Source organism: Halichoerus grypus, chromosome 6 (genome assembly GCF_964656455.1).
Source record: "Halichoerus grypus chromosome 6, mHalGry1.hap1.1, whole genome shotgun sequence".
Lineage (NCBI taxonomy): Eukaryota > Metazoa > Chordata > Mammalia > Carnivora > Phocidae > Halichoerus > Halichoerus grypus.
Window position 1 is genome coordinate 86,230,507 of NC_135717.1, and position 27,004 is coordinate 86,257,510.

General features: G+C 40.5%; 2 protein-coding genes and 1 pseudogene across 3 annotated transcripts in view; 1 reads left to right on the forward strand and 2 right to left on the reverse strand.

Annotated features, from left to right (window-relative positions):
- The window catches only part of YBX3 (Y-box binding protein 3), a 26,390-nt gene extending 21,428 nt beyond the window's left edge, over positions 1-4,962 (reverse strand). Inside the window, exons 1-2 of one of the 2 annotated variants that reach the window (XM_036076212.2) lie at positions 4,424-4,962; positions 365-428 (exon numbers count right to left, since the gene is read on the reverse strand). In XM_036076212.2, coding sequence (XP_035932105.2) covers positions 365-428; positions 4,424-4,685 — 326 coding nt within the window. In that variant the 5' untranslated portion in view covers positions 4,686-4,962. The remainder of the gene's footprint in view (positions 1-364; positions 429-4,423) is intronic. The other variant, XM_036076213.2, reaches the window with a different exon arrangement.
- On the forward strand, positions 4,684-12,784 carry LOC118525450 (large ribosomal subunit protein eL37). The gene is given in 4 exon segments (XM_078074159.1): positions 4,684-4,823; positions 12,454-12,554; positions 12,557-12,620; positions 12,622-12,784. Coding segments are annotated over 4 exon segments (429 nt in total). The 3' UTR covers positions 12,746-12,784.
- Positions 12,785-14,314: 1,530 nt separating this feature from the next.
- LOC118525466 (small ribosomal subunit protein uS10 pseudogene) lies at positions 14,315-14,819 on the reverse strand (annotated as a pseudogene).
- Positions 14,820-27,004: the final 12,185 nt, after the last annotated feature.

The window sequence follows — 27,004 nt, forward strand, 5'->3', positions numbered from 1 at the left end:
TAAGATTCCATTTCTCCATCTGTGAAATTATGGATATGGTCCCAATTATCCTAAGGCCCTTCCCATTTCTCATTTATCTCCCTCTCCTTTTCTCTTTTAATGACTGAATTTTATAAAATACGTTATTTATCAGTATTCTGGAAATGTATTTTAATTAATATTTAACACCAGTAGCTTAGAAATGAGAATGTTGACAGTGCTTACAAATCTTAAAACTTAATCCAGACATCAATTAAAAACAAAACAAACAAACAAACAAAAAACTTACATAAGCCATTTAAAAAGTATGGTAAAGGATTTATAAACTTCTGGTGCCATAAAGTAAGCATGCATTTAAAACATATACGGAGATACACACACATACCGATTTATAAATCCATATCCATTTCTGACGTTGAACCATTTGACAGTGCCAAGGACTTTGGTGGCTAAAATAAGATTAAGCAGATAAATTAGTATCTGACCTACAAAGAGATAAAGCTCATATCAATAAGGTCTTGATAGCATTATATAAAGCCTAAACATACCTGAGGAAACCATTAAAGGCTTAATTCTAAAATATATTCGGAAAAGAAAATGGAGCAAGGGAAGATATCATAGGAAAATACTTTTCAGAAGACGAAACCTCTCTTCCTTGTTAAACTTTTCAGTAAAGTCATAAGAAAAGGAGTGGTCATAAGTCTATACAATTATGCAATAATTAAAATTGGGAAACACTGTTTAAGGAAAAAAACAAACAAAAAATACTCTTTAAGATCAAAGTTTTAATGCTGAAAAATTTTCTAAGTACAAAAGAAGGGTCACAATGAAAGAGAAGGTAGATAGATGAACAAAGTACCAATGACCCTAACACATCACTTTCACACTCTGACATATAAGGCAAACTTTAGTAAGTGAAATAGTAGCTCCTACAAAGCTACTGTTTTGTAGCTAATCTACAAAGACATAAAGTAACTTGTCTAGTTGCCAGATGGGGGCCTATCAGAGGAGTCAAAGAGTAATAATAGAACTGATGCTGTCTCAATCCCAGTTTGTACTCACCACCCCTAGGCATGATGTAACAGGCCTTTCCAAACCGTAGTGATGAATTTGGGCTTCTGTTTCATTGTTTATCCTACTCTCTGCAGTTGGTGAGAGTCAAACTCAGCATTTTTTACAAAATCCCCCTCTTTAACCTGATTGTCTCAACTTTCCATCATGAGTAGGACAATTTCTGTACAACACCAGACTTCAACAGAATTCAAGAGAAGGAATCTACATAATATGGTCATATTACTTGCACTTCAGAGATTCATATGTCAGCCATTAAGCATGATTTGAGAAGACTCCTTTGAATCAATTGTGAATGCTAAATTCAGAACTTCTAGGAAACGCCTACATCTAAATTCAGGAAACACATAAAGCAATTATCAAGACTCAATGAAACAGGAAATACGACAATAAGAGTAAGGTTAAAAAAAAAAAAAGGCTTAGTAGAGAATGAAAGTAACAAATTAATCCATGCTGCCTCTCTATGAGATACAAAGTTGATAACTTCAAGGATAAACAATAAGGATTCAGTTTTTAAATTCAAGACTAAAATAGTAATTAACACTTGCTTGGCTGTGGGCAGATGCTTTCCACTGTTTTGCTATACTGATATGCCTAAGGAAGTATTTTAGCTCTCTGTAAAAAGAAAAAAAAAAAAGAACTCATTATGCCTCTAAAGTCATTCAGCCCACCACTGACTAAGCAATCTCCAGCTCTATGTCCAAGTAACAAAGATCTCTCCAATGAAGAGATTGAACCATTGGAATCTTCAGTTTTAGGCCATTCTAATTAGAGCAACAGGTCAAAGAAGAAAAAAAAAAAAACCTGTATTAGATCTAAATGTACACAGAAGAGGCTCATTTTTGATAAATCATATGCTTTTTAGTCAAACATTATTTCAAATGATAGGCTTTTTGTGCCTCCTTTCATTTGACCCAAAATTAATGACCTGGGAAAATATAAAGATAGGAACTCTGATTCATTTCCATATAGTTAACGTCTAGCACTGTCAAAGGAATAATCTTGATTAGAAAGGCAACACTAATAGGGAAAAAGATGAAATTTTTAAGTCTAACTTCAATCCAGGCTGAGGGCCATTTTTACTCCCCAAAGTAGTTTTTTAAAATGTCCTAATTCCACAAATATCTCCAACAATGTTATAGGATCGAACTTTCATGCACACCTCTTGCTTTAAAACCATAAACTCACTTCACATACACAAAGGAGGAAGGGGATGGGGTAGTTCAGAGGAAGACCATATGGCTTCTAGGATGTTTATTAGGAAAGTTTTCTTTCACTAAGGTAAACTATCTGTGGCCTATGGTTATCCACTGAAGTTAAAGACTGTTTGCAGGAACCAGAATGGGAGAATCCAAAACCAGAATTCCACTTCAGTCAGCACTGTGCCTTGCACATTTTAGGCACCCATGTGTTTGCCTGGCAAAGGAAAGAAGATGGCAGAACACACTGGACAGCGACAAACAGTGTCGAAATGTCATGTAGAAGGCTGTCCTTCATTTTAAGAGTTGGAGTCACAGTGGAAAGATGAAAGACCTCCAGTATCATCACCTGGGATGTGGTAGAGGCTTAATAGCAGTTGGTGAAAGTTAATTTATCTGTTCCTTTCATCTTTAAAGATATCTGCTTCAGTTTTTTTTTAAATTTAAGATTCTATTTTTTTTTAAGATTTTTATTTATTTATTTATTTGACAGAGAGAGACACAGTGAGAGAGGGAACACAAGCAGGGGGGGTGGGAGAGAGAAAAGCAGGCTTCCCGCTGAGCAGGGAGCCAGATGAGGGCTTGATCCCAGGGTCCTGGGATCATGACCTGAGCCAAAGGCAGACGCTTATCGACTGGGCCACCCAGGTACCCCTCTGCTTCAGTTTAAAATCCAGCAGTTTAGTTTAGATCCAGAAGGGTACAAGGATCAAGTGAAAACCTGAAAACTTGCCTGTATACAAAAATGAGTATTAAGAATATACCTTAACACTGCTTTGGTTAAGCCAAGGTTGTCTCTCTCAGACATTTTGCATGGAAATGTTCCAAGAAACACTTGTTGGAAACAATATCCCAATACAACAGTGACTAGACTGAAGTAACTTTTAGTCCAGCAAAATGAGGGCAATTTTGTTTCTTAACCTACACAGGTTACATTTAGCATGTTGTCCCCCAGTAACTGAGTAAAAGCTCTGGAAGAACAAGAAAACAGGCCTTTGGGGGGGGGGGGGGGAAGACATGGAATTGTATTACTTTCTTCACCTTATTCCTTCAATTTTCTTCCTAGGAAATTGAGTAGGCAAGGTTCAGAGAGATCAAACAGGCCCCACCCCAAATATTGGAAATTGCTCTGAAGCATCCTACACCATCTCCTAACTTTCCTGTTTAAAAAGAGTGAATGACATATGCACACACCCTTCAGAGTTTATTCACCACCCACCTGCTTTGTAAACCCGCTTAAAGCCTCACACAGGGCATTCGTTCAGCCTCGAGAACGCTGAAATAGGCGACAAAACCAACAATGACAACAGAAACCCTTTCTACTGCTCTGCCCCACCAACCTGAACGTCTCATCTTCCCATCTGTTTTCGTAAGTTACAAGTCCCAAGATAAGGATGTTTTGAACAAACGTCATACCCACCCTATGGACGAAGTTTTTTCAGCTGCTGCACCAAGTGCATTCCCACAGTCCGGGAAGAAGAAAACGCGTAAGCGATTGGTAAACACTGAATGGTTCTTTTCAGCAGTGGGCAGAGGGAGGGAGGAGGACGTGGGACCGAGACCCAAGTTTCCCGGAGAGGATTGCAACACCTCTTAGCCGGCATGTGGCCGACAGAAGCATGGCGTCTTTCCCGTGCCCATGTGGGAAGGGCGTCCGGGACAGACACCTGAGCCTTCTCAGCAAGAAGCCTTTCCACCTTGCCCTCCGTGGGCCCCTAGCCCCCACCTTTCCCGGAGGGAAATCCTCACCTCACCCAGATCCCAAGCGAGGACTCCACAGTCCTCGTCCCACGTGTCTGTCCCTCCCCTACATCCACATCCATCCCTACCCTGGGTCCCCCCTCCCAGACCGTCGCTCCTTTCCTCTTTGGACCGAAGTATTCGCCACTACGGGAATGTGTGACAGTGCTCGCGCCTAGGTGACAAAAGTTAAGACCCCAACTTGCTGGCCCGGGACCGGGAGAGGCGCGCACGGGACAGCCAGGTGCGCAGGGCGCCGCGCGCTCACGCGGGAGCCTCTGCAGGGCCGACGGCTGCGGCCACCAGCGCTGGGGATCCTACTGTCACTCCGCCGCCCCGGTGGGAAACGCAGCCGCAGCTGCCCGCACGTGCTCTGCCGCCCGCGGCCGCCGGCCCCACTCGGAGCAGCCCCCACCCTCCGCGGCCTGACTCACCGAGAACTTTTTTCTCCGCGTCTTCACTGCCGGCGTGGGCTGAAGAGGCGGGGGCCGCGGTGCCGGTGGCTGCGGGGGCCGCGTCCCCACCGGGGTTTCCCGCGACGAGGGCGGCGGGCGCCGGGGCCGCGGCCTGGGACGCGCCGCTGCCCACCGGGCTCTTGGGCGCGGGGTCCTGGGGGACCGCGGCGGCCGCCTCCGCCGGAGCCTGCGGGAGGGTGATGGTGGTGGTGGTGGTGCTGGCCTCGCCCGCCTCGCTCATGCCGCCTCCTCTGCTCTCAGTCGGGCACCTCGGTGGCGGTTGGTCGGCGGTTAGCGCGGCTGGTGGTCGCGGCGGCCGGGGCTCGCTCTCGGGGAGGCCGGTGCGGATCTCGCGGCGCAGGCGGCGGCGGCGGCCGAGGTGGGGGTCTCGCGGCGGAGGCGGCTCGAGCTCTCGGGCTGCGCGCTCGCTCTTGGGCTCCTCGCTCGATCTTACTGCCCCAAAAATGGCCCCGCACAAGTTTTTCTAGGCGGCGCACCGGCCCGGGAGGGAAGGGCGGGCGAGGGAAGAGGGTGGGGAGACTTGGCTTCCGAGCTGGGCACGACTCTCATTAGCATTTAAAGGCGCCCGATGCCCTTTCCAAGCCACCAATCCGCCCGGGACTGGAGCGCAGGGGCCGAGTTGGAGAGTCCGGGGGAAGCCCGGGGAAGCTTTGCATTGCAGTCTGGAGTTTGCTGAGGAGCACGCGCTGCTGGCCCTTTGTTGGAGCGGGGTAGCGGGGCCCCTTCCTCGCGACATCTTGACACCTTGAAACTGACCTTTGGGCGAAGTAAAACAGGGGATCCAAATTACGCGGGGCTTCTCTCCCAAGCACTGTTTTTAAGCCCTTTATATTTATTCATTCAACGTTTATGAAGTACCAGAAACTATTTCTGACAAAACAATTAAGAATGAAACAAAATCTTAACTCTACTTGACTGCTTATTCCTAAGCGATAACTTACGGATAATTTTATCTATAACCCACAGGTAAGGAAATTGAAGTGCAAACGTCAGAGAATAAATTCACATCCTACCTTCTGCTCCAATTGTATCTCACTGCTGGTGAAAGCTTAAGCAACTGAGCCCGCTTAGCTTCAGGGATGGGAGGCACAGAGAAACAGATCACCCAATAAACATATTCCCAGTTTGAAGTGTCCACATGGCCTTTAGAGAAGGCACTGGATTATGCTAGACACATGGCCAGAGGGACTATGTATGACCTGCACCCAGCGCCTATTTGGAATTTAGGGGTATGTGGTGTTCTTTACCTATAGGGTCCAGACAGACCTAGGTATAAATTCTAGTTTCGCTCTTTATTGAGAGAGTTCAATGGTGTGCAGTGTCACAGAGGGTGTTTCCTCCTTTTAAAGTTTCTCAAAGGCACCGTGGAAAGGAGATGAGATTATCATATGTTAACTCCAGCTTTTGTCCAACAAAAGCTCATTTTCTTCATTTCCTAGTCTCCTGAATCATTTACCTATTGTTTTCCCCTGGAATTGTCTGTTTTGTGGCTACATCAAGAGGGGTGCTATCAAGTGTAATTCACCATTGTATCCTCACTGGCTAACACAGTACCTAGCATAGAGCTAGAACACAGTAAATGTTTACTAAATGAAAACAAATGAACAAAAAGACCAAAATTTTCCAAACTTATCAACACACTCATTATCAAGTGTTAACTATCCAGCTTTATTACTTTCTTACTCCATTGATGAAAAAATACAAATTAAAGAAAATAAATTCTTAGAAAAAAATAGCAAAATACAGAATTTTTTTTTTTACTTTCCCATGTACTTCTATGTTTTAAAAATTACAAACACCTAAATGTTAAATTCATATTTTAGTTTGACTTCAATATGGAGCATGTGGTAATGTTAATGTGGGTATTTTTAAAAATCCTGGTCAAATACTTAGAATGATTAAAGTATTTCTTAATTTTAAAGATGCTAGTCTTTACATGATAAGCATGATTGATTCTGGCAAGGACTGGCCATTGACTTTCGTATCCAACAAAATTATTACCAGTGCTGTTTACCATGTAGAATTGGATTGCAAGAAAAGAGAGGGCTTGAACTCTTCAAACCCTGTTCTAATAGTCAAGCCCTTTTTAAAAATATATGCAGGTACACCCCGCTTTTCAAAAATTCATGTTAAGCCATTCCACTTTCACAAAAGACCTCCATTAGTACCTGTTTTCAACTAACAGAAAGAAATCCAAAGAGGATTTCGCTTCTAGGAAAAAAAGACGAAAAGTGAAGATAGTGTTCAGCATTTGCTTTGTGGCAAGTCATCATAGAGAAGAGTGCACCCTGGCCCTGCCAGGCTCCTTCCCCAGGAGCCACACTCAAGCATCTCAGTCTCAAGCTGCCATAGCCTTGAACTGTTTCTGTGAGCATCTGCATTTTATCTTGATTTATTTTGTGCATCTGTTAGCAAGATGTGTCCTAAGGTATCATAAGAGCCCAAGAGAGGTTATTTTTTGGGTCTGGGAATGCTCAAAACTTTTTCCGTATAAATAAATGGTAATTGTGTTTTTATGACATTTCAGGTTCATGGAAACACTCTACATAACAATAGCGGGGGAAACCTGTATACATATTTACCCTTGGAAAATAATTCCTAATTAACAGGTGGGGTCTCCAACCTCTGGAATATCCTAAAATACTTACAGATGCATCCTGGAATTTCCTAGAATTTTGTGCTGGAATGGCTCCCAAAACTACTCCTCATTTTCATCCAAGAAAAAGCAGTGAGCAGCTTGTAATTCTTGGTATTGAGCTAAATAAATCTAGAGAGAATTATTTAGAACAAACAAGATCTATGTTGTTTTATTTTTTTTTTAAGATTTTTATTTATTTTAGAGAGAGTGTGCGTGCAAAAGCAGGAGGGGCAGAGGGAGAGAGAGAGAGAGAATCTCAAGCAGACTCCGCACTGAGCACGGAGCCCAAACTAGGGCTCTATCTCATGACCCTGAGATCATGACCAGAACCGAAATCAAGAGTTAGACGTTTAAGCGACTGAGCCACCCAGGCGCCCCAAGATCTATGTTGTTTTATTTATCATAACTAGAGAGTAACTTGGATACAGATGCCCATAAAGTCTTCCCTTCCTTCACTCATTAATTCACACACTCACTTAGCATGTATTTACTAAGCACACACTATGTACCAGACAAAGTGCTACACTATGAATTCCCAATGTGGACCAAAATGAAGTTTGCACTAACGTTTTGGGGTTTTTTTTTTTTCATGTGATGTTAAATAATTTTTTTCACTATCATTTCCTTTGTAAGAAAATGTCATTTCTAAAAAAAAAGAAAAGAAAATGTCACTTCTTAAATTTGAGATTAAGTGGAACAAACAAAAAACGAATTGTAATCTAATTGTTGGCAGCAAACATTTTTAAGCAATGACTGACTCGATCATGAAAATAAAAGCCACTCTGTTCCTAGTATGAAGGGACTTAGAGCTTCCACAACTTCCGGAAAGGCTGGGGGGTTGGGGGGGGGGGTGAGAGAGAAAATCCAAGAAGCTCCATTGAAGATAACAAATCCAGCCAGTGGTTCTTGAGAACCCTCCCAAAGCCACTAGAGTTACAGGATCTCTAGGAGACTCAACCATTCTGGGCTACAGCCGGGTTTGGGAAGACTTAAAGCTTATGCAATTTAGACGCCTCTCTTTAAGAAAAAAAATAATGAATACAAAATTACTAATGCCGCTCTCGCAGTCTTGAAAGGGCCCATGCAAGAAAGAAGCCCCTTAAGTCTAAACTCCCTTAGCTTACATGTGTCCACATGTGTCCACCGCATACCAGCTATCTTAATCAGCAACATAGATGCTAGAGTTCCTCAAGAAGTTTATCTGTAAGCAGCTTTGAACCTCCATCTGTCCATGCATCTTCCTGTAACTAACTGGAAAACAATGACATCCTCCTCTTCTGCCTTCTAAATCTTGAACTAAATCTTGAACCAGTCTCATTGACAGATTCCAACCTGGAACCATACAGGGAAGGAAATTCTGGGAAATATAGTGCTGCCTTTGAGGAGGCTAAGGATGATGCTGAGTTGCCAGAGACTATCCAGCATATCACCCTAGGGAGGAAAATAACAATTGACTAAAGGAGATTAAGGAGAGTTTAAGCCATTCAAGGAACTAGAGCTTCAAAGTATGTAAGCATTGGTATATTAGCATATCTGAGACTGAAAAACAGTGCTCTTCTAAACCTGATTGATGCTAAAACAACGGACGGGGGCAAAAAATGGTCTGTTTGGAATAAAAAAGTAGAGGAATAAGCAAAAGATTTGTCATGGTCTCCAGCAATGTTCTTCTCCTTCAGGGGAGGAGATAGCCTGACTATAAGTCTCTGTTTGGCATTCACTAATAATGCATTCAACACATTTATTGGCCATTCACATTAGGTGCTAAGGATATCATGCAAATCAAGACCAGAATGTTCCCTGTATTAAAGGAGCTATTGGTCCAGACCAACACTGCATAACTGAAATATAACTTGAGCCCCAAATAGGAGACATATATGTAATTTTAAAATTTCTGCCAGCCACAATAAACAAGTAAAAAGAAACAGATTAAACTGATTTTAATACATTTTCCTTAACCTGATATGTCCAAAATATGTATTATCATTTCAACATTTAACCAATATAAAGTTATTATCTATTTTACATTATTTTTTTTCTTTTGATACTGTTTTTAAACTCTGGTGTGTATTTTAAACTTACAGCACCTCTCATTGGACTTGCCACATTTAAAGTGCTCAGTGTGGTTAGTGGCTACCAGATCGAGTTGTACAAATCTTCTAGACAAGGAGAAGTTTAATTTTTTTAAGCTTTTTTTTTTTTTTTTTTTTAGTAATCTCTACACCCAACGTGGGGCTCAAACTCACAACCCTGAGCTCAAGAGTCACATGCTCTTTCAACTAAGCCAGCGAGGTGCTCCTAGACAAGAAGTTTAACCTGAATAATTCTCCACAAGCCCATTGTGAAAAATTCCTGGCCTTGAAATCTAAACCACACATCTGTCTGTGGTAACCCATTAAGATAAGGTTACCTGTCCGGCTCACTTGAGCTTCCCTATGACATATAATACCCAAAGAACTTACATGAGTCATAATTCCGTGATTCTGAATAGTTGTATGACAGTGTCACTGATAAATTCTACAGCATGTAAATGAAGTTAATTTACAAGATCCATTCCTTGCCAACACTGCTTGTGCAGACATACAACTCTTTAAACATATATCGTCATACCAAGGTGAGGATATAGTCTAGGCTGTCTTCCTTTTCATTAAGAGAACTAAGGGTAGGGTAGGGGATTGACTGTGACTTAACCCTCTCCTATGCGAGACTGGATTTAGGATTTGGAAAACACTGCACCTCTAGATCTGAGACTGCTGAGAGAGGAGAAGCAATTACTGAGAAATTTAAAAAGCAGGTTTAAAAAAAACCTGATTGTTTCTTTTTTTTTATTTTATAGAAAAGTTACAGCTTCTCAAAGACTTTGTTGTGTTTGTTTTGCTTCTATTTTTTTTTTCTAAACTATTCTTTCATTGTTAAGTTTTTTTTTAATGTTGCTCTAAAGATTAGCAAATTGGTATACTTTTGGTTGAAGAACTTAAAAGGTTGTCTGATAGGTAAATAAGAACTGGAAAGACGTACTAGAAATTATCCATTTCAACCCCACTCATTTTACAAGTGAGAATCAGAGATTAATCAGCTTTCTCAAACTAACTCATCTAATTAGTGGAAAAGCTAAAATCAAAACCTGAATCTCCTTAAACTCAATCAAGTGCTCTTTCATCTATACAATTCTGGTTGAAAAAATCCCCATTGCTCTGACATTGAGTCTAGTGGTGTTTCAACTCTCCTCTTTGATTAAGCATATAAGAATTGGAATCTGGTTGGGGCGCCTGGGTGGCTCAGTCGTTAAGCGTCTGCCTTCGGCTCAGGTCATGATCCCAGGACCCTGGGATGGAGCCCCGCATCAGGCTCCCTGCTAGGTGGGAAGCCTGCTTCTCCCTCTCCCACTTCCCCTGCTTGTGTTCCCTCTCTCACTGTGTCTCTCTCTGTCAAATAAATAAATAAAATCTTAAAAAAAAAAAAAAGAATTGGAATCTGGTAAAATGTAAGAAACATGCATAGAAATCTGTAAACACTCTGAACTCACCTCAGAAATAGAATCAACTGATGGGGCACCTGGCTGGCTCAGTCAGTAAAGCATACAATTCTGGATCTCCCCATTGTAAGTACATGCCCCATGATGGGTGTGGAGCTTACCTTAAAAAGGAAAAAAAAAAAAAAGAATCAACTGTGCAAGGCCCTCTGGCCCCTAGACAATGTTCATCTTCCCAATGAGGACCCCTGGAGAGGAAACCAAACATCTGTGTGCAATTTTAGTTTATAGCATTTGGAACTAACTCTCTAAAACAATGCATAAAATATATTCTCTTCTTCCTGAAAAAGCTTTCTTCTGTCTCTTTCTACACAGATTACTTTTCCTTTTTTTTTCCTGTTCCAATCCACTTTCTCTATTCCTTTTCATCTTCTTCAGTACTTCCCTTTATATCTTTACTTTTTCAAAAATTAAATCTAATTGGATATCTAATCCAAACTCTTGTCTGGGAGATCTAATGCCTTACGGGGTTTTCTTTTTTCTTTCTTTCTTTCTTTTTTTCTTTCTTTCTTGGATCTGATAATTCTGGGAAATAAATCCTCAACCAGCAAGAGAAAAAAGGGAAAGCATCCGATAGATCTCTTCGTCAATGTTTGCACTTCAAAATTCTTTCTCCTCTCCTCTTTAATATGAACTCTTCCTCTTGGTCAGACTTGATTAGTGTCTCTAACTGCTTCCTGTAGTGATCTATTTTGGTTTTGGAGACACCTGTTTAATTTGATTGTGATACTCCCCCAACATGGGAACTTCGGAGTAGAAACTGAAAATGAGAAAATTTGTAAGGGTAAGGAAAAAACTAGCTCCTAATAAAACCGCAAGAGACAAAGATTAATATTAATTAAGTACCATCAGACATTTGACTTCCATAAGTGAACAATGTTGAAGAAAAAAATTACTATGAAGTAGCAATATTTGCTAGTGTAATATGAGTGTGTACTTATTTTGATACTATGAATTAAACATAGACAAAGAGAGTAATATTGACCTCTTTCAAGTGTTTAGATCTCCAGGAATCTTACTGCACTCTGAACAAACTATTTTTAGTCCTCTTTTTTTTTTTTTCAAGTAATCTCTACACCCAATGTAGAGCTCAAACTCTCAACCCCAAGATCAAGAGTTACATGTTCTACCTAAACTGAGCCAGCCAGGTGCCCCATCTAGTCCTCTTTTTATTCTGCCTTTACCTGAGTTCTTTGCACCTGTCACTATTGGTCTAAATATAGGATGTTGGGGAATTTGAATTTGAACTATAACAAGGAGTCGAGTGATGGAGTGAAGTGTGCATCACCCTCCAGAGCAGACTTCTGCTCCTGTCAAATCCTGGTAATAGAATATCAATTATGCACATCCCACTGGGCCTTTCACAATAAGTCAAGACGCTATCCCACCACCAACTTCCTGCCCACAAAGATTGTCTTTAGAACCTTCCCAAATAGAGATAACTGACAGTCATTTTGTCACGATTGGGTTTGAACAAAAATAAGTATTATGATAGGATACCTGTGTCCTAACTAGATTGTATTTTACTACAATTTACAGTTACATATAAGCTTGTTGCAAGTTTCCAGAAACACATCCACCTAATGTTGTTTTGTTTTGAGACATGAAATATATTTTCAAAAATTGTTTTAGTAAAATAATCTTTCCTTTCATTGTATTCCTGGTTAGGCAACTTACAGTGATTTTCAACATCTTGACTCTCAAGCCAGTTTTTTCTTCTCTTTGACTTATTATGCCATTTAACTTGAAAAGGAGTAATTCCTAAAAGAGTAGTTTCATTGGTAAAGATGGAGCAATTTTAGTCTTTGGTCTTGGCGGCAGAAACGAGAGGACGAAGGGGACTTCATCACTTGGAAAGCATCACAATAAGACACCCTCGTTGTGTCGCCACTGTGGCTCTAAGGCCTGTCATCTTCAAAAGTCAACTGTGGCAAACGCGGCTATCCTGCCAAGAGGAAGAGAAAGGATAACTGGAGTGCCAAAGCTAAAATACCACTGGACCAGTGGAATGAGGCACCTAAAAATCATATACTGCAGATTCAGACCTGAATTCCAGGAAGGAACAACACCTAAACCCAAGAGGGCAGCTGTTGCAGCATCCAGTTCATCTTAAGGATTTCAAGGATTAGTCACACGATAAATGTTCTGGTTTAAGGGGCACCTGGGTGGCTCAGTCGTTAAGCGTCTGCCTTCAGCTCAGGTCATGATCCCAGGGTCCTGGGATCCAGCCCCCATTGGGCTCCCTGCTCAATGGTGAGTCTGGTTCTCCCTCTCCCTCTGTGATCTCTCTCGCTCTCTCTCAAATAAATAAGTAAAATCTTTAAAATAAATAAATAAAAATCAATTTTAAAAAGGTTGCAGCAATTTTAGAAGTTTTTAAAAAATTGTTTTGAAGATTTCATTTATTTGTTTTGTGAGAGAGAGAGCACACACGCAAGAGCGGGGGGAGGGGGCAGAGGGAGAGGAAGAGGGAATATCTTAAGCAGACTCCCCACTGAGCGGGAGCCCCAGGCAAGGCTCGATCTCACACCCTGAGATCCTGACCTGAGCCAAAATCGAGTCAGTTGCTTAACTGACTGAGCCACCCAGGCATCCTGCAATTTTAGAGTTTTTGAAGATGAAGTTTTGGGGCACCTGGATGGCTCAGTTGGTTAAGCGTCTGCCTTTGGCTCAGGTCATGGTCCCAGGGTTCTGGGATCGAGCCCTGCGTCTGGCTCCCTGCTCCGTGGGAAGCCTGCTTCTCCCTCTCCCACTGCCCCTGCTTGTGTTCCCTCTCTCGCTGTGTCTCTCTCTGTCAAATAAATAAATAAATAATCTTTAATTAAAAAATTAAAATAATAAAGATGAGGTTTTAAAGCAGAAGTTTTTGAATTTAAAGTTATACCACACTAGGAGTCCTCACAGTGAGAGTTTACATAGAAAACGAAAAAAAACTCAGACTTATGAAATATCAACAGGAAAAACTTAAATTCAGGCAGGCTAATTTTTAAAACCAAGATTGCAAGAATTAAGTGGAGTGATTTCGTTTGTTTTCTGAGCAGGTTGCTTTGTTTTGGTGGTGGTTGGGGGTGATGGTCTGTGTGTGTATGCGTGTGTGTGCGTGTATTCTAATTACTATTATTCTGCTATTGTGAAAAAAAAATGCCACTAAGCTAAAAACATGTCTTCGAGATGATTGTCAATGTGAAGAAGTATGTTATCGTAAAGACATATATTATGCTGTTTAGCTATGGCTACTCCTATTCTGTATCTTAATTTTAGGAGCTTCTATTCAGATTCAAGGTTCATAATCTAGAACTATAATGAAATTAAATGTTGTCCTAAAGCTAAAGTATGGAACCTGACTTCTAAAGGAACCCACTATCAGGGCACAAAATAGAAAAATAGCATTTTATTTGATTTTTACTAATGTATAAAAATGCGAGCCAGCTATTTTGTTATCTCTAACAAGAGTCAACCAAAAGAACACAAGTGAAATCGTACCAAGAAGGAACTCAGTTTAATAGCATCTAACCCTGAGATGGTGAGAAATTCATCACATGACAAAATGACTTTGAGGTTTCCTTTGGGAGGGTTCCAAAGACAATCTTTGTGGCAGGAGGTTGCTTGGTGGTTGGATAGAGTCTTGACTTACTGTGAAAGGCCCATAGGGTTGTGGTTTTTTTGTGTGTGTTTTTTTAACAACTGATAATCAATTTATTAAAAAGGTTGATTTAAGCATCTGCAATGGTGACTTCAACCTCAACTCCTGGCTCAATACTGATGGAAGTAATCAGCTTAACAATCTCAGAAGGACTGTGCGAATCAATGAGTCGCTTGTGGATCCTCATCTGAAAATGATCCCAAGTTTTAGAACCTTCACCACAAGGAGTTTTTCTTGTAGTGATTCTCAGAGTGTTGGTAGGCATCCAAACTGGTCCTTTCACTTGGAGATTCTTTTCCTTTGCGCCTCTGATCAAGTCAGCACATACCTTTTCCAAAGATTTTACGTTGCGGCTGGTGAGAGTAATTCTAATTCGGTGAATCGCCACCTCCGGTTCCACGGGAGTCTTCCCGGTGTCTTTAAAAGCCATGGCTGCGGCGTGCCTTCCCGACCGACTTGTTCCCTGGTGAGAGCGAACAGCGGTGAGTCAGGAGCAGGAGCGGGGCGTCCAAACCTCCGCTGTAGCTGCGACCGCGTCTTCCTCAAAGAGTCACAGGGTTGTGTTTAATTGGTATTTTATTACCCAGATTTGACAGGAGCAGGAATCTGTTCTGGAGGGTGATGCACACTTCATTCCATCACCCGACTCTTCATCATAGCTCAGGAAATAAGATTCATTATGGCTGCTCAACAGGTATAACTGGGCACACCTTAACCATAGTTTCTGATCTCAACGTATTCTGGTCCCTTAAGATTACTTGGCACTTTCTTGATCTCTATTATGGCTGAAGCTCTTAAGCAAGCTGTACATACCTTCAGAAATAGGCTACAGTGTTGTTTGAAATACAAGTCTGTCAAAAAAATGCTGAATTGGGATTATTGATGCCTGTTCCTCCAGATGGGGACCAAACTCATATTGAGAGTAAGTTGTTTTTTGTTTTGTTTTGTTTTGTTTTAAGATTTTATTTATTTATTTGAGAGAGAGAGAGAGTGAGAGAAAGCAGGAGGAGAGGGAGAAGCAGACTCCCCGTGGAGCAGGGAGCCCAACGTGGGGTTCCATCCCAGGACCCTGAGATCATGACCCGAGCCAAAGGCAGAGCTTAACCGACCGAGCCACCCAGGTGCCCCTCTTTTTGCCATTCTTATAATTTCATTTGTTCTTACCTCTAGTCCAGTTCATTTTTGAATCCATCAAACTCTCAGATCTTTCATTTGTTATCTATCAATATAGATAGGGTGGCACAATTACTTGAATACTAATAAAAGGCATCATTTATTTGCTATCTATCATGGTCTAAGAACTAAACAGGGGCCTCATATTTATCATTTCTAATCCTTGCACCAGCTCTGCAAGGTTGGTATCGTTATCCTAATTTTGCAGATGAAGAAATCAGAACTTAGAGTGGTCATAGAGCCAGTGGATCATAGAACAGAGATTCAAACTCAGGTCTTTCAAGGTCTAAAGCCAGAACTATCTCCTCAACTCTGCAGCGATGTTCCCTCTAGCTCTTACCCGTGTAGATTATGTCAGGCTACTAGGTCCAGAAAGTAATCTAACATTCATCCAGAGAGGCAAGTTTGTTTGAAAATGGTACATGAAGCCTCACTATATGGTTGCTTTTATCATCCCACATCCCTGCATTTCTATCACACTCAGAGGCTCAGGCACATGGATGCAAAATGAGGAGGGGGAAAGAATATATGAGGAGTGAACTCAGTGACTAGGCTATGACTGCTTTTCTGTCTTTTTATATACTGATTTCCTTTTTTTACATATCTTTTCCTGGGTTCTGTCTTACATGCTAGGCTTAATCTCAATTTCCCTTTTGGCTATAGTACCCCACCAAAATTTAAATTTCCAGTATGATTTATGTAAGTCAAGCTGTATGTTACTAATGTTGCAATAGAAGAATCAGAATTCTGACTAACTGGGTTTTCCTGGGGTATTCTTATTCCTTGTTTCAAGAAGAAAGCTAAGATTTTGGTAGTTAGTAGTTTGTAAGACTGACAACAGAAGCTGACTCAAGAAGCCCTCTCTTTATATTATAAAAACCAAAATCCACTAAAGATAATATGTGAAGGTGTTTTGAGTGGAAAGGGAAAAGAGCTAGTGTCCTTGTAAAAAGATATGCAAAAACAGGAGCCAAGGCAAGAAGATTCTCAAGCCTGGGAAGGGGACCATAGTGTACTGTGGGTAACTGGAACTGGGATCTGTTCCCTCTAGCACCCCCTGGAAGGACTTTGTAGTGCAGAGGCTGTCTGCATGGTGGGCACATTTGGGTAGCATCATGTTCTTCTGTGTTCTCAACTCTGGTAAAAACTCCCATGAATGCTGTAACTCAGCCACAGGGGTTGGACATTCTTGCAAGCTTGGATAATGTCCATCTCAGCAGCAACCATGAATACAATGTAGACTAGTTTGCTTTATGTAGTAAAGGTCTTAGGTGGGATGGACAGGGGAGGGAAGGGAAAGCAGATTAATGTATGAACTTCTGTATAAATTCCACTAAATTTCTTACAACTTTGATGGGATAGGTTCTTCAAATCAGATTACTTATAGTTTTGCTTGTCCCTTAGATCCATTCTCTACCTTTCTCTTCCCCGTTCTGTGCCGCAGGGAGCTAACCTTTCTGGGCAGCTTCTGTAGACATCTTTGCCCCTGGATTCCAGTTGCGCCCAGCCATTGGGAGGGACTGGCAGGAGATCAGAGGAAGGGAGGTCAGAGGTGAATGAATTGGGGTATTTTTTTCCGAGGATCCCTCCTTGTGGGTTAACTGGGTCCCTTTACTGAAGGCAGCAGATCCCATCTGGTGGCCCTGCCTTATTTTTTTTTTAAAGATTTTATTTATTTATTTATTTGAGAGAGAGAGGGAGAGAGAGCATGAGCAGGGTGGGGAGGGTCGGAGGGAGAGGGAGAAAGAGACTCCCTGCTGAGCAGGGATCCTGAAGCTGGACCTGATCCCAGGACTCTGGGATCATGACCTGAGCAGAAGGCAGACAATTAACAACTGAGCCACCCAGGTACCCTGGTGGCCCTTTTATAGTTACTCTCTCTGGGTTGGGTTCTGGTAACCATTTCTTCACCTTGCCCCCTCAGACCTGGAAAAGGAAAGTTTAGAAACTGCCCCATTCTTGTTAGCCTGGGGTGAGGGCAAGAGGGAAGTGAGGGAGTACTATATTATTGCCAGTTGATTTCCCTTAATCCTATCTATAACTTTTAAGTAGTTTCTTTGTTAAATCCTCCTCAATTAATTACCTTTGATCATGCCATCTTTTTCCTACCAGGACTCTCAATATTACATAATGTGACTTTCCCCCCCACATGCCTAAATATGTGGACTCCTAATCCTTATATGTTGCTCCACCGCCTCCCTCACCTCCACCTGCCCCTGGAATTAATTTGTGCGGTCCATATCAGAGCTATGGTAGATTATAACTCCTAGCACTAAAGTCAAATTATTTTGAGATTTTAGCAGTGAAATTCCCACCTCCTGGGAAATGCCTCAGTCCCAGGCAAATCAGATGATTGTCAACCTATTTATTACTCTGGTGTATACTTGGGTGTGCAATCTCGGAAGTCCCTGGTAATTTGTGTCTAGTGGACTATAATGAGACAGAGTTTGAAAATTACTACACAATTCTACATATAACATTGTCCAGAAGGAGATAAAAGAAATTAGGATAAATGCCACTCTGCTCAACAATTGTTTCAAGAATACTCTTTGGTGGGTCATGAATATAAGACTTTCATTTCAGACGAAAATTTTAAAAATTAAACCACTTTTTTTTTAAGATTTTATTTATTTATTTGACAGAGAGAGACACAGCGAGAGAGGGAACACAAGCAGGGGGAGTGGGAGAGAGAGAAGCAGGCTTCCCATTGAGCAGGGAGCCCGATGTGGGGCTCGATGCCAGAACCCTGGGATCATGACCTGAGCCGAAGGCAGACGCTTAACGATCTGAGCCACCCAGGCGCCCCAAAAATTAAACCACTTCTTGGGGATGGAGGAGCAGTATTGTCAGAATCCTGGTACAAGGTTAAAATTATTCTCCAAACCTGGACCTGCCATATGAGGCATGGTTTAACATGTTGGAGCTGATGATAGAGCTAAGAAAAGGCCATTTAGCTTGTGATGGAAATGATTACCAGAAAATGAGAGTGTTTTTAGGAGATACAATCTCCTTCCCAAGAGAAAAGACAGTTTTACCCTTGATAAAGCTAATATTGAGATGGCAGGAGCTGAGAAAAAGAACATGATCTATGGAACGTCTAAGGAGGTCAATCTGAGGAGGCCACTAGTGCTCTCAATTAAATATGTCAGTAGCTATGGTTGAAGATGCTTGAGAGTTGGTTCCAAGGGCTTAAATCCAGAGAATATAGCAGGTAAACCTCCTAAGTATTGCCAGAAAGTTAGGGAAAGCTGACTGTATTTATAGGAAGTTTATAGACTTTGTTATAAAGGAATCTGCCCTCAAAGCCTGAGGAAAAGTGGAGCTGACCTACTTAGCACAAGTGTGGCCAGGAGAAAAGAGCATCTCTCCTTGTGCAAAACTTAACCTGTCTGAACTCCATCACCTTCCAAACTTCTCCCAAATAGAGAGGCTGGTGAAAAAGGAGGAAGAAGAAAAAGCTGTTTCCTTCCACAGCAGGGAGGTGGAGTTTAGGAAAACTTGTCCTTTTCAGTTGATTGGCCCAAACCAGGCAAGAGTAGATGGGGGATAAAAATGGCAAGTAAAGTCTCTGAATGCCAGTCACTTTTCAGAATTTTAGATAGGAAGGGGTGGTTACCTTTCCTTTCTCCAGTTCTCCCTGAGAACAAGCTTCTGTGATGAGTGAAACCTGGTGCTCCCACCAAATTTTCGTCAGCTTTAAGCTGCCATCAGTATGGTGGGCCCGTGGCACCCACTGAGAGCCTGTGACTGGAGAAGGGTGGACCCCACAGTGAGACTAGCATTGACCTGCATGCTAGTGTTAAGAATGGAGATCTGAAGCCATATTTCCTGAGTTTTAATCTTACAAGCTATGCAACCTTGGGAAAGTTTATTTCTCCTCACTTAAGTTTCCTTATCTGTAAAATGGGGATAATAATAGTACTACTTTTATAAACTTGTTGTGATGATTTAATGAGATAATGTATATAAAACTCTTAGAATAATACCTGTCACATGGAAAGTATTCCATAAGTGTCTATCTTCCTTCTCATCATCAGAAGAAACACATTTATAAGATAACTGTTTACAGTTTAGGGTGTATGCTCAGTCTTTTTTTTTATTGTGTTTTGAGGAAGATGAGCATTCCATGATTAACTATACAATGAGTGCTTGTGAAGGAAAGGCTAAGGTGTGCTTTGAAGTTCCCAAGGGAGCACCATCAGGTCACTGTCATCTCAGTAGAGGTCACATGCAATTGACACTTCTTTTGCTTGATTCATAGCCCCTTAACTCAACCTTCTTATGATCTACTTTATGTGCCCATGAATCAAATAGCATTAGCTTTACACAGTCTTCTCAGAAAATGGGTTATTAGTTATTACCAGATAATTTCTCTCCACTGGACAACTTTCTGTGCTGCATTTGGGGAAGAATTTTGGGAAATAATAAATACACTGGAATTTGCAAGTGGGGGGGAGGTACAACCTCAACATGGATGAATGTGAGCAGGAGATTCTGACTAAAAGGGTGAGAGGTAAAGGAAGGAGATGGTGCCTCTAAGGATGAGGAGGTTTGGCTGAAGATTTGATTTGAGTGAGCAACTCACCTTTCTTCCTACCAATGGACCCTGTATTTCTGTCCTAATCCCCTGTCAAATTTTTTTTTAATTTTTTAAAGATTTTATTTCTTTATTTGACAGAGAGAGAGACAGCGAGAGAGGGAACACAAGCAGGGGGAATGGGAGAGGGAGAAGCAGGCTTCCTGCTGAGCAGGGACCCCGATGCGGGACTCGATCCCGGGACCCTGGTATCGTGACCTGAGCCGAAGGCAGACGTCTAACGACTGAGCCACCCAGGCGCCCCATCCCCTGTTAAATTATTTAAGCAAGGAGACCATTAGACTGAAGTGGCTTTAATGCCTTAGTAATCTGTGTAAGCAAACCAAAATCTAAGCTCATAATGCCTCAAGTTTAAGAAATTAAAACCTAAGGACAACCAATCACCAACAGCTAACTAGGCTTTCCCAAATAATGCAACTGCTAAACCTATAGCCAATCAATTTCCTGGCTTTGCTTCCTGTCTTCTCTATAAAAGTCTTTACCCTAGTTCCTGTTGGTGGAGTGCTCCTAATCATTTCTGGTTTGGCCAATTTGAGTCAATTTTTGTTCAAATAAACTCTTAACATTGTTAATATGCCTCTGTTAATCTTTTTACAATTCTGGTGTCAGTAGTGGGATTCCCTACCCCCCACTCACCCCCACACCCTTGAGAACAATGAGCAATAAGCAGGCATAGGTACACACAGAGTTCATTGTGCTCATTGCTTTCTTGCTGTATCTGGGGGTCACAAGTTAGTCCCTCTAAGATATACGAGCTCTACAGCTTTTGCATTATGAGCTCCCAAACTTTATTTGAGAATTCCTTTTATTGGACTGGGTCCAACTTAAACCAGATTGGGTCTGACCTAAACCAGACTAGTCCAGTGTGAGACCTCAGGTAAACAAAATTTTCTTTTAAGGAAAAAAAAGAGAGAGAGAGAGAGAGAGAAAAGGGTGCTTCCAAGTCCAAAGAGTCTAGGACCCCAGCTAATTATAAGTATAAAAATTATGAACCCAGGACTTATGTTTGTCTGGACAAGTGGGTTAACCTTATGAAAGATAGTCTTGAATTACAATGGAAGTGGGAGACTTTTAACCTAGATAAGTTTATCCATTTATAAGGTGCCCTAGAGAAAAAGAAGTCTCAGCCAAGAACTCAGAAGGGTAGAGGAAAAGTTATTTTTCCTCCCCTACAGTTTCTGATGATCCAGATGGGACCTGCTGGGACACCCCACTCCTTCTGGAACCTGCAGATGGGATCCTGGGAAAACTAACAGAAGCTGGCAAAGGGCAAGAATTCTTACCAAAGTCAGCTTTCTGGATCTCTGTCTGTAGTGCCTGGTCAAGAGAGGAAGGTAAATCTCACTGATCTCTTCCTTTCCAAATTCAGATTCTTGTGAATTGTTTTTTCAGTGCCCATTAGTTATCGATCCTTTCCCTACCAGGGATAGCTACTTTTTTCTTGTTTGTTTCATTTTCTGTCCTGAGAACTTGTCTTGGCTTTCCTTCTGTTGGGGCATGCATGTTGCCAGCCCTTGTGCGTGCAGGCAGCTTAACAGTCAGGTTTGAGGCCACAAGAATATGGCGGGATAGAAATGTAGGTTTCAGACACCTGGGTGGCTCAGTCAGTTAAGCATCTGCCTTCAGCTCAGCTCATGATCCCAGGCTCCTGGGATCGAGTCCTGCATCAGGCTCCTGCTCAGTGGGGAGCCTGCTTCTCCCTCTGCCTGCTGCTCCCCCTGCTTGTGCACTTGAGCTCTCGAAAGAAAGAAAGAAAGAAAGAAAGAAAGAAAGAAAGAAAGAAAGAAAGAAAGAGAAAGAAAGAAAGAAAATACTTTGCAGTAATGTCCTACTGACTGTTGTCAGCTCTTAGGAAAATTGTCCAAGTCTTCCTTTCTTTTGGTTATCTTTGTGAATGGTTCTGCATCTTGAGAGGGCTGTCTTTTGCACCCTCTTTGGGGATGCCTCTTATGTCTGTGACTAAGCCATAAAAGGCTTATTGATTTTGGTTTTGATCATTTTAATATATATCTTTGGCTTAAAAGAAAAAAAATTTTTTTAAGGAGTGCAATACAGCCAGCAATATTTCTGTTTGTTCTGGCTAAAACTTGATAATAATATGTTTGAAAGGATTTTTTTAATGAGCTCTATAGTCAGAAATCGGTCGACTTGGAAGCTGATATTCAGAGCCTGACAGGAACTCTCTTTAAGTCCTCCTCTCCTCAGCTCACATCGGACAATGTATTCGGAAGGAAAGAAAACATCCTGAAACCATTGTGGAAGGATTTACTAAAACATTCCCAAGACACGCAGCTCTAAATCTTTTGATTTCCATCTTTGTTGGAAATCTTCTCCCTGATAGAAAGAAACAATTTGGATGGGTGGGTCAGGCCCTCGATATCTTTCAGATTGCAACCCAATTCTCTGAGGAATTAAAAAAAAAACAACAAGCTGTGCTTGTTTTATAATAATAGAAATGTAACACTAGAAGCAATTCAAAGACTACCAATCCTTTTTAACAGTCCTCAAACCTTCCCTATTCATCTCAAAAGGCTTACAGATATTGTAAAAGATCCAGATTATTGGAAATAAAACACCTTCTTGGAGAAAACTTACATCCTTACTTTGTGCCTTTGAGATGTAAATTTTTGACCCAGTCTTCTGTAGGAACCCAGAGCCATCTCTTTGAAATGCAAACTTCAGGGAGATAATTCTTATCAGAAGGGGGAGGGGTGGAGAAGGAGCTATATGTAAATTAAGCAAATGAAAAAAATCTTAAGAATCTTGTTCATAAGGACACCTGGGTGGCTCAGTCGGTTAAGCGTCTGCCTTCGGCTCAGGTCATGATCCCAGGGCCCTGGGATCTGCCTGCATTGCATCAGGCTCCCTGCTCTGTGGGGAGACTGCTTCTCCCTCTCCCTCTGCCTACCACTTCTGCTTATGCTCTCTCTCTTTCTGTCAAATAAATAAATAAAATCTTAAAAAAAAATCTTGCTCATAAATATTAGCACAAAGCTTAAGCTAAATGAGCAAGTAAACTTAACTTATCCCTTCTGCCAGAAACACAGTTTGGATCTCTTCTTTTATGAACTAGTGATTTTTACATTACTGCACCTGTCTCATGGCTAAAAATTTTAAATACAAGCTATAAGATTTGTTTGTGTTTGTATGTTCATGTATGTCTAGTTATGTATGTATAGATTTGTGATTTTTCTACCTCCAGTTGGTATTGCCAAAATTAATTTGTAAAAGAGCTCTTTTTAATTAGCTTGAAGTAAAATTAAGGGCTTATATACATCAATTATTCTCTCAGAAATATGGAAAATAACTTAAATATTTTTCAAGTTCAAGTGATCTGGGATAATCTTCTATAAATGAAAGCTACTTTGTTTTGCTAGTTTAGTAAAAACTGGCATGTCTTCAGAGTTATTGACATTAAATACAATGCAGACACACAACTTTTATCCTACCTGGCTTTACTAAAAGTCTAATTAGCTCTTGTTATCTTGTTACAGAATTTGTCAGCAAGAAGAATAACTTAAGAAGATAACTGTTCAATGTCTTGTGAAATTTTCATGAGAAATCTAAACATAATTGTTTAAAAATAGCTTCCAAAATCTTTTTGGTAACTTGAAAGCTTAAAGTGATACTGTTAAGTTAAAGGATGGATATTCATTGAATATCTAGATCATTTCCAAATAAGATAAAACTCTGAAAGGTTAATTACTGAACACAGGTCTATCTACTTTTGCTTTCTTATTAGAAAGGAACTAAAGATGTTTGTTAGTAAAAATGTCTGTGTCACACTGAAAAACTTACTATGAGGAAGAATGTACTTCTAGAAATTATGAAAAGTATTTATAAATTTCCCAATCCACAGAATGCAGGTATAACAAACAGTCCATAATTGCTTATTTCTTAGTTTTCACTAGAAATGAAGGTTTCTAAGGGTTAAGAATTCTGATCAGTGTATGTAATTAAAAATACTAGAATGATAAGAGTGAAAGGAAACTGTGTATTAAAGGTAGGTAAGGAAAATAAAATGTGTTTTTGGGATAAGGAAAGGGAGGGCATGCTTTTGTTAAGAGAAAAAGAGAGTCATTTTGTCCTAAAGTAGAATGACTGGTTGTTCCAAACTGAGAATGGAAAAATATAGGACAAAACCCAAATGGATGCAAAAACACTGTAGAAGGTTTGTAGAAAAGGAATCCTGGGGAAAAAAATTTATGTGTGGTCAAACTGGCTATGATTGGAATGGATTTATTTAAGTTTTTAAAGAATGAGCCTTAATATCAAAAAGTACACTGGTGCAAAAATAGAATTTAGTTTTCTCTCTGTAGAGATGACAGTTTTCTTGGAAGAGATTTTGAAACGTTTTTCTTTATCTTTTTGTGTAATCTACCTGGAAAGCAATGATTTTGTGTCTTACCGAAATAATTTCCTGTGCTTTATGTTGTCTTTATCAGGTCTTTGATTATGGGAGAACTGAATCTCCTCGATATTCAAAAGAGCTAAGTTTTGTTCACAGCAATGTAACCTTCTGTATTTGCCTTCAAAATCTTCCATGAACACTTTTGGTAAGTAGGTAAGTATAATTTCATAACGACCTGTGATCCTATTTGATCAAACTTTGGCATTCTTTACAACTTTCCAAAATCAAATCGAAATGAAATCTTTTTGTCCTCAAACTGACTTTGAGATTTCCTCTGGGGTCCCTGAAAGAAGGATTTGTCACTCACCATGTGAAGATGTTAAACTGATTAGGCCTATTTGGCATGTTAACATATGTGAGAAGCATTGCCACATAAGAAGTGGTGATATAAACACACAGCACAAACTCTTGATTGACAGAGGGAAGAGGAGTAGAGAGATGAGGAAAATACATGAAGGGGATTGAGAGGTACAAACTTCCAGTTATAAAATAAATAAGTCACAGGGATGAAAAGTACAGTATAGGGAATATAGTCAATAATAATGTAATAACTTTGTATGATGACCAGATGGTAACTACACTTACCACGGTGAGCATTTCATAATGTATATAAATGTTTAATCATTATATTGTACACCTGAAACTAATATAATATTGTATGTCAACTATACTTCAATTAAAACTTTAAAAAATTTGATACTACTATGAAAAAAAGAAGTGATAGAAGTGATCATAAACTTTCTTAGGTAATATGTGTATGGATATATGTTGCTAATATAGGTATTCTAGAAGTTGAAGTTCATAGAAATTTGTCAGTACCCTCATTGTCCAATTATTGTCTTAAATTATTGTATGCCATGGAAATAACTAAGTTTCCTTATCAAATGAACTCTCATCAGATCTTTAGCCATGGCCATTTTTAAAGTCTTTTTGTCATTTATAGACAATTACTGTTTTGTACTGATGCTTTTGTAACAGTGCTTTATCTTTAGAGTGAATCATAGAAAGGCCTCTAACAAGTACTCCATGATACAGGTTTCTGACACTCTGAGATCATACCACTGAAGTGGGTGAGAATTTTCAGAACTCTAATGGAAAAGCTGGATTCAAGCAGAACAAGAATTAATAATGAAGGATAGTTGGAAGAAAGACAGGCTGGGAAAAGGGGCTCCCACCCTAAGAGGAAATCACACTTAAAAGGATTTTACACCATCCTGGAAGGAGCCCTCCACCCTTTCCCACATCATAGGTAGATGACAAAAACCTGATTGGATGACAGGTGCAGGGAGGGTTAATCAGATTCAAACAGTCTGCTAACAAGTCCATAAAAACCCTTACATCTAACCTGCCTCTTGGGGCCCCACCCTCTTCAAGAGCTTTGTACTATCACTCAATAAACTTTACTATGGCTCAATAAATTTTGCTTGGCTGCCCACCACTCTTCGTCCGGTCTACCTCTTCATTCTTTGAAGCAGTGTGACCAAGAACCACAGGCACTAAAGTAAAAGAAGTCCTGTAACATTAATAGCATGAGATTTAGCGAACTGATGAAGATAATCATAGTTTTAATGACTTTAGCTTTGAAACATTGCTGGCTCCTTAATATTTTAGTTTTCCAGGTTTAAGGAAACCCTTTTCTCTTAAGCTATTCATGATTTACAGCAATCTGGTAAAGTATACCTTTTTAAGTAGAATTGAAACATTTATTTTTTCTCCCTACCTGTTCCCTCTAGAATTTGGATTATCTTTGCTAGAAATAGGGGTACCTGCAGATAGAAAAATTATATTTCAATGGAAAGCTAGCATAGCCTTGTGGGTATTAAATTCTATTCTTGTTCATTGTCTTTGAGGTTTTGCTATCTACCTGTAAATTAGACTGGATCCTGAATTTTTCTGGTTTCTTCAAATATTTATCTATGACTCTCTGAGCTAACATTTTCAATTTTCTCCCACCCTTCTGACTTGGAATCACTAAGAACAAAGACAACCCTGGAACCTTTTTAGAAGGTAGGCTCCAAAACACCATACCAGGTCACTGTCTAGTTGGCAACTAAACTTAAGGTCTTAAATCTTGGCGTGCACATCTCCCAACTGAAAAGGGCCCGTCCAGATTCTTAGAACTGCACACCAGCTGGAGATCTAATATTAAGATTAACTAGGAAGGTTCCTCCCCAGAATCAGACAGCATCTTAAAGTAGACAGTTCTTTAAGGATTACAATAAGATTATTTATTGTCTGGACAAGGAGGAATCTGTACCATAGCAAATACCTCCTGTTGGATCAGCACCTCTGATATTGCAGCAAATACAAGAAATGAACAAACAAGCCACTCACTAAAACAGGTACCTCTTTGAGGTACATTCTTTGATTTATTCTAGTTTGGTTCATGGGGGCCCTGACGAAGGAGCACACTTCAGTGTCTTGGGATTACATTCTTGATAGTCATCATTTCAGTCTCCCTGATGTCTTCTCCCAAGGTCTTAAATACATGGTCAGAGTCATCAGCAGTGACCAACATTAGATGGTCGGTCATGCTATGCTTGTAGAG